The sequence below is a fragment of the Rhipicephalus microplus genome, chromosome X, assembly GCF_043290135.1.
Source record: "Rhipicephalus microplus isolate Deutch F79 chromosome X, USDA_Rmic, whole genome shotgun sequence".
Classification (NCBI taxonomy): Eukaryota; Metazoa; Arthropoda; class Arachnida; order Ixodida; family Ixodidae; genus Rhipicephalus; species Rhipicephalus microplus.
In genome coordinates, this window is record NC_134710.1 from 458,866,784 (window position 1) to 458,880,407 (window position 13,624).

At 45.9% G+C, this 13,624-nt stretch overlaps 1 protein-coding gene across 4 annotated transcripts in view; it reads left to right on the forward strand.

Moving 5' to 3' along the window:
* Positions 1-13,624, forward strand: part of LOC119160843 (nose resistant to fluoxetine protein 6) — a 202,331-nt gene that overhangs the window by 170,027 nt on the left and 18,680 nt on the right. For all 4 annotated transcript variants that reach the window (XM_037413098.2, XM_075880667.1, XM_075880666.1 and 1 more), the window contains exon 12: positions 12,738-12,860. In XM_037413098.2, the coding sequence (XP_037268995.1) occupies positions 12,738-12,860 (123 nt within the window). The remainder of the gene's footprint in view (positions 1-12,737; positions 12,861-13,624) is intronic.

Consider the following 13,624-nt stretch of genomic DNA (forward strand, 5'->3'; position numbering starts at 1 on the left):
TCCCATTCCACACTGCACAAATAGGCTCAGGCATTCCAAAAGAGCCAGAAGAGGCCGAGGAGATTGTGTGCCAGTTCTTAATGATTATATTTCTCCCAGAGACTATAGGAGTTCATTCGACCAATAACGGGTCACCTGTTAAAAGCATAAAGAACACCAGAAAACATGAAGTAGAATGCGCTCCTCGTGATTTACAAGGAGCTTCTTCATCGACTGGTGTTTGTTCATTTTCGATAAAATTGCTTTCTCTCTCTATCAATGCTCCCTGTACATGTTTTCACAGCATAAATTGCTGAATGAAAAGTCGCCAACGTACTTGTGGTTATTCGCAACACCTTGTCAAAAGCAACCTGAGAACACTTCCTCCTCAACTTCTCCATCTTCAGCAAAAGATCTGTAAGCTACTTTATAGTGTCTAGAATTGACTGACTAGTGTACCTTTCACCAGCTATTTTAATCAAGGAGGGTGGCACCCATTTGGATGAATGACCGTGGTGGCCGCCAGGGGCGCTGCCAGGCAGATGGGTGCCGACATGGTGTGTGTGCTACGCCAGCAGATTTGCCGCAGTAGCATCGATTTGTGCAATCGTGCTGTCAGTGTCATCAACAGATTGCCTGTTTGTTGTTCATGTCATCAAAGGGTGTGTGAGTGGTTGTCGCGTTTGTGTGGTAGTCGCCACAGAGACTATGAGATGAATATTCGAGAATGTCGAAGCCAAAGTAACATAGGGAAGGACCCGTTTTGTACTCTTTAACACAAACTGGTTGCCTCTCGAACAAACTGTGCATATTATATTCATGGCCACACCTGATGAATCACTTCTCGCAGAATGGTACAGAAAAATTAGGTGGGCAGACAGAACTCTAAAACCAGCTTCTGTAGTTTTTGAAGGCAGTTTTACCAGTTTTATTGAGCACAGGTTCACCACCACCCTGAACAGCGTTGTGAGCAAGATTCATCACGACAAGCAATGCCTCAAACCTGATGCGGTACCCGAAATATTTCCTGAATATTCTAAAAAATTTAGGGAAAAAGTACCAGCAGAACGAAAAAAAAATTGTCTAAGTACACATTCCAGCAAAGCGCGTGCTGCAGCAGCGCTGTGACATCAGCCGTCGAAGAATCTTGTATACTGTGGAGAGTGCACCGTACCCTGAGGATCCAATATAGCAACTGCGCAAATTTTTGAAGCTGAGCACTCATCACTAATTGTAAACATCGGACATCTCTTTTGTAACCGCACACACCTGCCGATTTGGCTGAAAGTGTCGTCCTTTCCAGAAGGAACGACGCAGCTTGCGCTTATTACGAAAGTGAGGGGAATCACATCATCACGTCCTATTAATCAAAATGATGCACGTCACACAGGCTTAATTTGTCTGCAGGCAATCATTGCTCCGACTTTCTAGCCACCATACGCTGTACCGCAGAGTTCGAGAAAAATCACAGAGTATCTCACGCGTATCACTGGCGCTTCATCTCTATGAAGGCCATTTTCTAAAACTGATTTTTGCTGGTTTTGGCATCGTTTTAACAGAATTCTGACAGTACATACTCCTCTAGAACCATGTTTTTTTTAAATGAGCGCACTTTGGATCTAGATGCGAAATGCCAGAAAACCGGTGGAGCTGGTGGGCACCAAGTTAGTCCTGGCTGGTGTTGTGTCGCTAGCAATGGCTTGATGGGCTAGCTGGTAAGGCATTATGGAAACCTATAGAACGCATATAACCGGAGACGAAAGAAGAACACTCAAGACATGCACATAGCACTATGTCATTTCCTCCTTCGTTCCCATCTATGCGTTTACTGCAGCTTTTCATATTTTACTAAATTTTGCAATCATTCGTCTTTTCTTCTTCTATTTTTTAGTTTTCTTCCTTCTTTGTGTGTGCATTTTTTACTTGTTTTATTGATTTCTTTCTCCCTCTCTAATGTTTATTTCTGGCGCCATTTTCTTTTCCTTTTTATAAACTTTCTGCATCCACTTTCTCTCTGTTTTTCTCGCTGTCTTTGTTGTCGGTCATTCTTTTTTCTTTCTATACCTTGCTTTGCTATCTCTCCTTCTGCTCATCTTCAATTTCCCCCCTCCCTTTGTAATCAACAATATAAAAATCTGTACAGCAAATAAATTCGGTCGAAGTCGCTTTTTGTACAAATTTGTTATATATAAAATTTATGGTTATATTGGTTATATAAGATAGGTACTAGCCAAGCAAGAAAACTTCACCAACAACCTAAAGTTTTTCTTCTTTTCTCCGCCACTCATATGTTCAATATCTAGTGATTATTTCATCTAATTGTAGTATAGTCCCCTGTATGATTCGATGCTTTGTTTACATAAAATATATGTTAATAAAAGCAATCTTTCCTAAATATCGTGAAATGCTGCTAATTAAGAAAAAATGGCTCGAGGTAAGCATACCAAGCGGTTGCTACAACAAGGACAATTTCACTTAGTCCTCACAGCATATAAGTGGCTATTTATTGGAGGACGAAGGAGAGAGCCTTTTTGATCCTTTCTGTTTCTCATATCCGGGACGTGGCTAAACGACTAATTACAGTAGCTAGGGTAAGAACAATAGGTTTCCAGAGCTTGGGTGTAACTGGCTAGAGCCCTCAACTCTCTAAGACAAAATCTTGGCAACACTTACGTACAGCTGTATTCGTGTATTTTTCTGAAAGAAAGCCGCTTAAGTTTGTTTCACAAAAAACCTTCTGCAAGCATTCTTGCAATACTAATAACACTTCTTCTTTGCCTACGTTGAACCAGCTGTCACAGTTCAAGGTTCGTTCAGCCTGACTACTTTTGCATGGAAGCACAAATCTCTCAGATAATGTATTTCATAAAAACAAACCCTTAAACCACTGGTCACTTTTAGGGGCGGCTTTTCACGGTGTAGGGCAATCTCTCGTCCCTCCTACCTACCTAGTAGATTCTGCCTTATCTACAATAAATTGCGCTGTCTCATAGAGATGGACAGACAAACATAGAAACGGACGCTTCGCCCTACTCATCATCATTATCTCTGTGAATTTGCTGTTATTTCTACATGAGAACTGAGAAACCACTTCGGTTTCATCAAAACTGAAACCTACAGCTGCCCTATCGGTAATACTGCGGAAGCACACTGGGCTACGCAAATGAGGCGGCGTCGTGGCACTCAACCGCGATGCAGCGTTCCACGTGGCAGCCACCGGCATTCATCCATTCTTGTGGCACCTAGAACACCGCAGACAGCACACTAGCCAGTATATCATTACGTCTATAGAGCTGTCGCTCCGGCGCAAGCATCAAACGACTCCCAAATGAAGGAAGAGGACAACGTTGTTATTGTAGGTTGGACTCTCGAGCTACCCTGATGGTCTGCAGTTTTGTGCGCTCTGCACGGCGTTAGCTAGACCCGCTGTGAGTGGATAAATGCTTCCCGTAAAATCCTTTCGGTGGAAAGTGTGAAGTCTTCACGCAACTCGGCTCTGGAACTTCGCAGTGGACGCTACCTTTGTCTAGCTGCTATCCCTCAAACCAGAACCCTGGCCTTGCAGTCCTCACCGGCTCTGTTACCTGTGATCCCTTCCCGTCTTACCGACCCTGGTTCGTTTCACGGCATGAACAGCACAAGTGTCTAAGAATGGCTCGTATTACTCGAGCGCGTCAGCAAACAATAAATTTGGGACAAGACGCTTATTGTGGCAAATATTCATTTCTACCTCCAGGGTACGGCACGCTCCTGGTATCAGACGCATGAACAAGAATGATCCAGCTGAGACGTGTGCAAGTACAAGCGTCGTAACGTTTTCGGTTGGTCAGTTACACGTCAGATGGCAGCCAAGCAAAACTCGCGTCGCGTGTTCATTCATCGACGGAGTCGTACGTCGGGTACATCCAAGACGTATTGGCACTGTGCTGGAAGACTGAGAAAAACAGACGGAGGTGGACCTAATCAGCAACGTGTTGAAAGGCATCGCTGATGATGCTTTCAACATACCAATGTGTAAGAACTGCCGACGATGTAAACAAGCTAAAAGCAGCAAAGAACTCTATCACATCCGAATGCCAACTAAAAGCAGGCGAATAACCCACCGATTCAAGAGACTCCCAAACACCGCTGCAACTTCGCCCTGTGAGGATTCTGCTACGCCCCTTCTGCTAATATTGGGAGGATTGTTCACCAGGAGCTAGAGGCCACGGGACCCGCTACATACCAGCCCCATGTGCAAGACAACTGGGCCACAATCTCCCTCATTCAAGCCTTGTTACGTAAGGGGATTTTCAACCTGGGCGTCCATGTAACTCAGCCCACGACCACTCATGTCCACAATAACGGCCACCACGCTGTTCCACTTGTTCCTGCTGTAGCTTCGGTTCCTCGCTTTTCACCACGCTACCGAGAACCATCTGAGTAGCGCACGCAAGACGATCGACCTATCTGCTTCTTTTGCCGGAAAAATTGTATTCCCGGCCAAGCTTCCCTATAGACCACTGTCAGGATCATGGATTGTATTCCCAACTCGCTTTCCAGGATAATCAACTTCAGGGCCCATCAGCTTGCTTTCGTCTGCACGCTTCAAACTATCCTACGCTGATGAAGTCACCCAGAGTAAGCCCTCTAGCCGCTCGCCGTCACCTCGGGGTCACCCGTCCCGTTGCCCTCAATGCCACCGCCTTCCATCACCCGCTTATTCTGGTCATCACCCGGAAACTTATGAGTGCAGCTCCTGGAGGTGGTGCTGCATTGACGACTCGGACCGAAAACCCTCCACCGACTACAAATTCTAGACGATATTTACCTTGGGTGCCCTTGATTGCCTCACCGTTACCGATCTAATTGCCACTAGTACCCAAGTATCTGTTATAAATTCTACGCTTCAGTCTCACCTGAAAAAAATTGTCATGCTTGCTATGTTCTCGACTGTTCGAGTGGCCAACGGAAGCCGAGCATCAGTGTTTGGCATGTGTACTCTACGCGTTACCGTCGCCGACCGCCACATTTATGTTCTCTTCACAGTCCTCGATGCTGGCCCGTACGCCTTCATCCATGGAAATAATTTTTAGCCTCTCACGCCGCCCTCAATTCATGTTTTTCAAGCATTTTACGGCTCGATTTGCCTTTGTGCTTTGATTTCACTCCTCTAAGTTGCACTCGGCTACAATCCGTGAAGCCTCTACGGCTACCGCCCCAGGCTGCTTTGTACGTTTCTATATCGCCCTTTTCGTTCGTTACTGATAGAGACTGTCTCGTGGCTCCCCTAATTGGTTTATTTGGCCCTTACGCATTACATCACACCACCACATACTATGGTGGTTGTTTCTAACAACTCGGCACTACTTCCTGTAGTAAACTTCCCCACGTCAACCAAAGTCCTTCCTCAAGGCATCACTTTAGCAAAATATTCCTCCCTGGAGGAATGTACGTTTTTTTCTTTCACCCTTAAGACCAAAACTGTGACGAAACTTGTCATCACCCCGCAAGGTGAGGTGTTTCTAGCAAAATGATATTCGGCGACCTGTTACCATCTCAAGTTGAGGCACACCGCGGTGTTCTGTTTTCTTACCTGGATATATTTGATATCGACGACCATCCCCTGGGTCGCACAAGCACCGTAGCCCACCGCATCGACCCCAGTGACACCTCCTTACTGCTCGAACGCTCTTACCGCGTGCCTCACGCTGAACGCCTAGTTATGGAAAGAGAGGTTGAAAAAATGCTCAAAAAGACGTCATCAAGCCTTCATTGAGTCCTTGGATATCCCCTGTTGCTTTAGTTAAAAAGGACAACAGCTAATGCTTGTGGGTCAACTATCGCCACGTCATTTGAATCACCAAGAAAAGAACGCTTATCCTCTGCCTCAAATCGATGATGCGCTCTGCTGCCTCCATGGTGTCAAGTGCTTCTCGCCCCCTGAACTGCGATCCGGATACGGGCAAATTTCGGTCGACCACTGTGATAGTGACAAGACAGCATTCACTACGCCCGCCAGCTTTTACCAATTTAAGTTCATGCCTTTTTGGTGGTGCCATTCTCCGGGTGCATTTAGGCATATGGTCGACCGTCTACTCCGTTGTTTTAAATGGTGCACCTGCTTTTGCTACCTGAACGATGTATTAGTTTTCTCACCCACCTTTGAAAGCCACCTGCCCCGTCTCTCAGCAATTCTTGACGTTTTTTGTTTCGCTGGCCACCAACTTAATTCGTCATTTGGACGACGGCAGATTAAACTGCTCGGCCATCTTGTTGACGCCACTGGTGCCCAACCCGACCTTGTAAAAGTTTGTGCTGTCCGCTAACTTCCGGTTCTGCGTTCCACTCAAAAAGTTTGCTGTTTTATTGGGCTCTGCTCATACCTGCGCCACTTTGTCATGAACTTTGCGGATATTGCTTGGCCCCCAATGGATTTACTCAAAAAGAATGCGGCATTTTTCTGAGGTGAGGACCAAGAACTTTCCTTTGCATCGCTGGTTTCCACCCTTACATCACTTTCTGTATTGACTGATTTCAATTCGGTCGCTCTAACAGAGCTTTGCGCCGACGCTTTTGACCGTGGTATTAGTACTATTCTCGCTTAGATACAGAATGGCACCATCGTGTGATGGTGCTTTATCACTGAGCGGGAATGCTTAGCTCTTGTCTGGGACATTGCGAAACACCGCCCATACTTATACGGACATGCGTTCACAGTAATCAAAGACGACCGTGCGCTTTGCTGGCTGTAAACACATAAGGACCCTACAAAGACTGAGACGTTGGGCCCTACGATTACAGGAGTTCACGTTCTCGGTTGTGTAGAAATCAGACATGCTGCACAGCGATGCCGACTCTCTATCGCGACACCCTTTTTATCCACCCAACTCCACTGATTTAGAATCCGATGTCTACACCTTATCCATCACTGACTTTCAGCACGTTGCGGACGAACAACGCCGAAATCCATGGCTGATGTCCATCACTGACCGCCTTATATCAGGAAATACTGACCCTTCACTTGGCAGAGTCCTGCTTCCAAACAACGTCTTGTACAGCCGCAACTTACACCCTGACGGCGCTGAACGTATAATCGTCGAACCACATCACCTGCGTAACAATGTTTTGCAACAATTTCACGATGCTCCAACTTCTGGACCTTAGGTGTCTCCAGAATGTACGACAGCGTTCAACGATGGGTGTTCTGGAAGAGTCTTTATTGCTCCGTTCGCCATTACATTGCAGCTTGCGACCTCTGCTAGCGCCGAAAGAAGCCTACGATTACCCCTGCCGGTCTCCTTCAGCCTATTGAAGTTCCAGCCGAGCCGTTTTATAGAAGGCGGTAGGACCTGCTAGGCTCTTTTCTACTTCAACAATTCGAAATAAATGAATTACACTGGCCACAGATTATGCAACTCGGTATGCAATCACTCGAGTTTTACCAACCAGCTGCGCGACTCACATTGCCGATTTCCTGCTCTACGACGTCATTCTCTAGAATGGCGCTCCATCTCACCTGCTCACAGTCTGTGGTGGCTGCTGTCTATCTCACGTGGTTAATGATATACTTCAGTGCTACTCGTCACAAATTGACCACATTTTACCCTCCTCAGACTAATAGCCTTACGTAGCGCCTCAACCACACAATGGAAGACATGCTTTTTAGGTACGTATCCAGTGACCACGCTGATCCGGAAATAGTTCTGCCATTCATGTCCTTCGCTTACAACTCGTCGCGGCATGAAACCACTGACTACTACTCAGCCGTCATCCCTTAGTGCCCATTGACACCCTGCTTTCGTCTGAACAACCATCCTCTACTTCGCAAGCTCAAGATGACGTAACCCATGCCCTAAGAGCACGCGTGGTAGACCTTGCTCGGTTATTGTCACCGCAGAGAGCACAGAAGTCTCTTTACGACCATTGACATAAAGATGCCGTTTTTTTCTGTGGGCTCTCCTGTCCTCTTGTGGCACTCATCTTGACGTGTTGGCCACTGCAAAAAACAGCTATCATGATGCATCGGGCCCTATAGAGCCCTTCGTCAGGTCACACCTGTGACCTATAAGATTTTCGAAATACAAACTCGTCGGCTGCTACACCCAGAATTGAAGTAGTCCACGTTTCTTGTCTTAAGCCCTACAACGTTGACCAGCGCATTTACCAGGCACCGAGATGGTGCCTTACTGGCCGGGGTAATCATAAGTGCACAGAGCTGTCGCTCCGGTGCAAGCATTTAAATGACACTCAAATGCAGAAAGACGACAACGTGGTTCCCGTGGAATGGACGCTCCAGCTACCCTGTTCGCCAGCAGTACTGTGCTCTCTGTACAGTGTTAGCTAGACCCACTGTCAGCGAATAGATCTTCCGCGTAAGATGTTGTAGGCACTGTACTTACTTACAGCGCAACACCAGAACAAATACAGGACAGGGAAGGAGTAGAACAGAAAGAAAAGACAGCGCTGACTCACAACTGTTGCTTATTGAAAAAAAAACAGGGTTTTTCACCCTGTTTTTTTTCAATAAACAGCAGTTGTGAGTCAGCGCTGTGTTTTCTTTCTGTTCTACTCCTTCCTTGTCTTGTATTTTTTCTGGTGTTGTGCTGTAAGTAAGTTCACGATGGATCCTAACCAACTGGCCCAACTTACCGTCTTACTACTGTACTTACTTTCACAGCTGTAGCCCTATACCTTAATTTCATGTCATCAAGCCAAAAGAACAAGAACACCACTCCTATTTTGGTGCTATCTTTCAACAATGCACGAAACATGCACTTTCTAGGTGCCAGGCGCAGCACCTTCGTGGGAAGCGATTGCTTCAAATACACGAGCAGTGAAGGACGTCACGAGAACAGTACTGCCAGTCAGGTTTTGCTTGATGGGTGTCTCTCAAAAATCCTGGGTTTGAGAATGCTGGTATTGTTGGTGGTTATGGTGGAAATAATGCTGGATATGATGGAAGCTGTAGTGGTCATAGTGGCTTATGACGGCGAGAGTGAAAAAAAAATGGTGGCAGATGGGGGTGGTGGTGGCGAATCAGTGGTGGCGACAGTGAAAAATGCCCGCAGATGGTGGCGATTCAAAACATTTTTGAAGGATGACTCGTTTAACAATCTGGGTGACGGTGGCATGATGAAAGCTTGGTGGATGATGATGGCATGATGAAAATGCAGATGGCACTATGTGCAATCACTTGATAATTCCTAGTGTTTCATTCTGAAATGCACAGAGAATTGTGTTCACGGCCGAAAGAAGCCAACGCCGCTCAAAACGCTTTCTACCACGTTTTTTTTTCCAGAGGTGTCAACAACGCTTCAATTTTTGTGGAGCGTAGATTGTGGCCGTGAATGTTTACATTTCGTACGCGTACACATTAGTTTCACATGCGCGATGTGGTGCTTTGTTGGGATGTTAAGATTACTAAAGCCCCGCCGCGGTGGTCTAGGGGCTAAGGTACTCGGCTGCTGACCCGCAGGACGCGGGTTCCAATCCCGGCTGCGGCGGCTGCATTTCAGATGGAGGCGGAAAAGTTGTAGGCCCGTGTGCTCAGATTTGGGTGCACGTTAAAGAACCCAGGTGGTCAAAATTTCCGGAGCCCTCCACTACGGCGTCTCATAATCATATGGTGGTTTTGGGACGTTAAACCCCACAAATCAATCAATTAGATTACTAGAAGTGTCACAATGAAAAGCGACAGTAAACGTGTTACATCGCCGCGTAGTTGTCGAAAAATGAATGAGCTCCAGTTCGCAATTGCCCCTTTCAACGGCAGAGCAGAATACAGCGGTCACTTGATGCGCCCATGCTAGAAACGCAACTCTGACAATTCTGGAAGACCCAATTACTTGAGCCGTACTTTTAGGTTAATAGAGTGCGTGCGACAATAATATGCATATACTTCTACCTTCGGCATACGTCGAGACGTGTCCCAGCGAGTTCGACTTTCCCCCTTCTGTTCTACCACCATGCTTTTCTCCAAAGGTACGCCTACCAACCGAGCCCGTACATGTGTTAACAGCGCTTCTGGGTTTCAGAACACACAATTTTGAGGAGTAAGAAGTACAATACAGCACAGCCATTGCATCATTCAACCTAAATGTAGCATTTTTGATAGTGCACAGTACTCGCGCAAAATGCGACAAACATCGGTGCGACGTGGTGCCAGAACTTCTTGCAAACGTACGCCTCACGTCACCGACAGACGCTGGTCGCACTCGCCGGCACTTCTCTGGCTTCAATGCGGAAACACAGACCCCTCCATTCATATTTTTACTGAACCAATGTACTTCATTAGGCCTTCTGCGCACTGCATTTGTTTTGGCCAAGCCATTATGTAGCTGTTGATAACGATACAGCTACGGCTGTGCGCTGGGATGACTGTGCTGTAAGTTACACGGAAAACATCACATTGCTCAATCACTTTTGTGGGCGTATTTATCAAATGAACTCACAGGCGTCATAAATCCAGAGGAGAAGTCGTCCTTTAGTACGAACGAGAAACGAATAATAAACTTGACAGTAACTGCCAGTGAACTGTACATGCTCCTTAGTCCAGTTCGTTTTTTTTTTTCTGGCGGTTAGGAATTGTAGGAAAAAAACATAGCACTGTTGCGATTACCACAGTTGAAGCCGTTCTAAGCAGCAGTTCTTGGTGTTTCATAAATCTGACAGTTTTAGTAGCAGGTGCAGATTCTGTCTACCTGGAGTAAGCAACAAGCAAAACTAATGTTGAATGGTGAGTTCGTAAGTTTAGTGGCATTTTAACAGCAAACGTCCTTCAAGTCGGCATGGAGCACTGATTAGCGTGTTCAGTAGGAAACCAGATCATCGCACGTTCGAATTTTCGTGCTAACATTTTTTACGGAGGCTTTCTGCATCATTTTCTACAGAATTATTCTTTTTCTTTTTTTAGTGTCAGTTCATCGTGGTGGTTTTGACGCCGTTTCACGCTTCAGCATTGCCGGCATTCCATCATCCACCACGTGACACCATAACATTTGCCACCAATATTTCCAGCACCATATCCGCCAAAACGGTGGATGGTGGAATCTACCATTCCTATGGTGGACGTTTTTAATGGGGGCCTCTTTAAGAGAGACAAATGAATTTATTCAGTCAATAGTGTTTATCCACAATCAAAATTTGGCGCTGGTTCACACAATTGATCCCGCGACACGCCCTGTATTTGGTTCGTGATAGCCGTGCATTCAACGCAACATCGATTGAATAATTGGGCAACTAAACGAGACATAACAGCCCTTTTCTTAGAGAAGCCGGGCGCGTTATCTTGTGGTACCATATATTTTTTACGAAATCTCTGAAATTGTTCTCTTTTAGAAGAAAAAAACGAGCACACTTATTTTGACATGTGCTATGTTATATTTGCCGCGCGCCGTGCAAACGCCGACGTATATTAAATGTTGATTCCAAAGAGTGTGAGTTTCAAGTGATATGTAGAGATACGATAATACCAGGCAATACCACTTTTTTACTTTCTCTGAGAACAGCATACCCCATGGAGCTGAAAAGCATAGGCTGTGGAGTATCATAGGCAATGCGACTAGCCCAGGCGCTCTCCCCATCCCCCGTGTATTTTCACGAAGCTTTCGCGTCTCACTGGAAACTGTGTAATTAATCTTGTCGCGTGAGGGCCTGTTTGTCCAAACGGGTAACAACCCTCATGTAGCGTGTGTTGTACGCGGAAGTAAAAGTGCTTCAGCAACGAGCGCGAATGACGCTCAAGAAAACATCTAAAGAAGCTTGTGTTTCCGTGTTGCGAAGGGCACATGCTATACAATCGTTCCACGTACGAGGTCTGGCGTCTCTGACTCATCAGAGAGGAATCTCTTTTGTTGGGTGAAACGAAAGAGCATGATATTGAGCCGCGGAAGTAGGGATGCAGGCATGCGCAAATCAAGCAACAACTGCGAAGTTTCATCATAGGGGCACGCCTGCGGGTGCTGACACGCGTTATGTCACGGAGCATGATCACGCGTCTCGTATACATGGCGTGGTCTCAGCGCTGACTATGTTTGAGACGACGAACTGCACAAAAACTGCGTTTCGTTCGACATTTACTTGTTCAAGGGGCATTCTTGTGAATGTATTCAGCGAATGTAAATTAGTAACTTGAAGTGCACAATATGTTCAAATTTTGCATATATGTGTTCTTGTTGTAGAAACGTTGACGCTGCCGTTCTCTCACATGATGTTCAAAGATAACCATGCTCTCTAACCGTTTGCGGTGCCCACAGTCTGTTCTCTGCAGCCAGTTTCATGAACACAGCAAGGGCCACTGCCAGGCCTTAGTGACCTTTGCTCAGCCATTTTTTTGTAGTTTTAGAGAACATTCTTTTTAACCGGAATAACGTAGAAACATGTTAATCTGGATCCGTAAAATCACGTCAAGTAGGAATGAGAAAACTGGAGTTAGGTGCCTGCGTTGTTTGTATACCATAGCAATGCTTTTGCTATCGCATTCATTGTTTCGGCCTTGTGACGAGTCATTGTTTTCGGTTTTTTTCTAGCATTGTGTTGTCTAAAGCTAGCGTAGCACAAACAAGGCATTCCTGGCCAGTGCTGACAGTATATTGTCGGCTAAGATTCCTGCCGAGGTTCCTCATGACATCGGCTGGATGACGTGACAGTGTTAGGACATTGCCAATACACAGCCAAGAAGTAGCTGCATGCGAGTGTGGAAAGGAGCCACGCCGTATACGTTGTTGTCATCAGCTCATGTTGTCTGTTTCTCATGTTGTCTGTTTCTCTCTGCTCAGGCGAAATCGGCTGGCTGCTTTCATTTTTGTTATGCTCTCACTCGGTTCCTGCGCCATAGCAGCGTGGCAAATATACGGCACTAACATGACGCCATTCATGGTGCTGGTGCAAGGTTCGTACAGGTGAGATAACAAAAGGAGCTGTGTTCTTCTGAAAAACGCTCTTCGCCACTCGATTAAAATGACACAGAGATGAAGGAATGTTGTGACAACGTGTGGACAGCCTATGGGAACGTTTTATTGAAAACCCCGCCACGGTGGTCTAGTGGCTAAGCTACTCGGCTGCTGACCAACAGGTCGCCGGATCAAATCCAGACAGCGGCGGCTGCATTTCCGATGGAGGCGGAAATGTGGTAGGCCTGTGTGCTCAGATTTCGGTACACGTTGAAAAACCCCAGGTGGTGGAAATTTCCTGAGCCCTCCACTACGGCATCTCTCATAATCATATGGTGGTTTTGGGACGTTAAACCCCACATATCAATCAAATGAACGTTTTAATGAAAAGTAGACATGGTGTGCATGCTGATAAAGAGTGGCAGTGAACAGCTGGAAAGAATTACTGATACAGTAAATATGAGAGTGAAATTTACTTCTAAAACGTTATAATAATATTTGTGTCTTTATAAACTAAATGCACATCAGAGGACGCATCGTGTCCGACGCAGCAGGCAACACCTGACAATATAGTAATTTACAAAATAATCATAATACATGTTCGTTCCAATGAAACAATAAATTTATCGCAAAAGGCGTGCTGTCATTATCTTTGTTACGCCCAGAAATCGCCCCGGGCTTCCTAAACATCTGTAAAACACTGCACAGAGTACGAGAGGATAAAACTAGGACATATCAGAAAAAAGAAAGAAGACCAACACCACTTCTGCCGT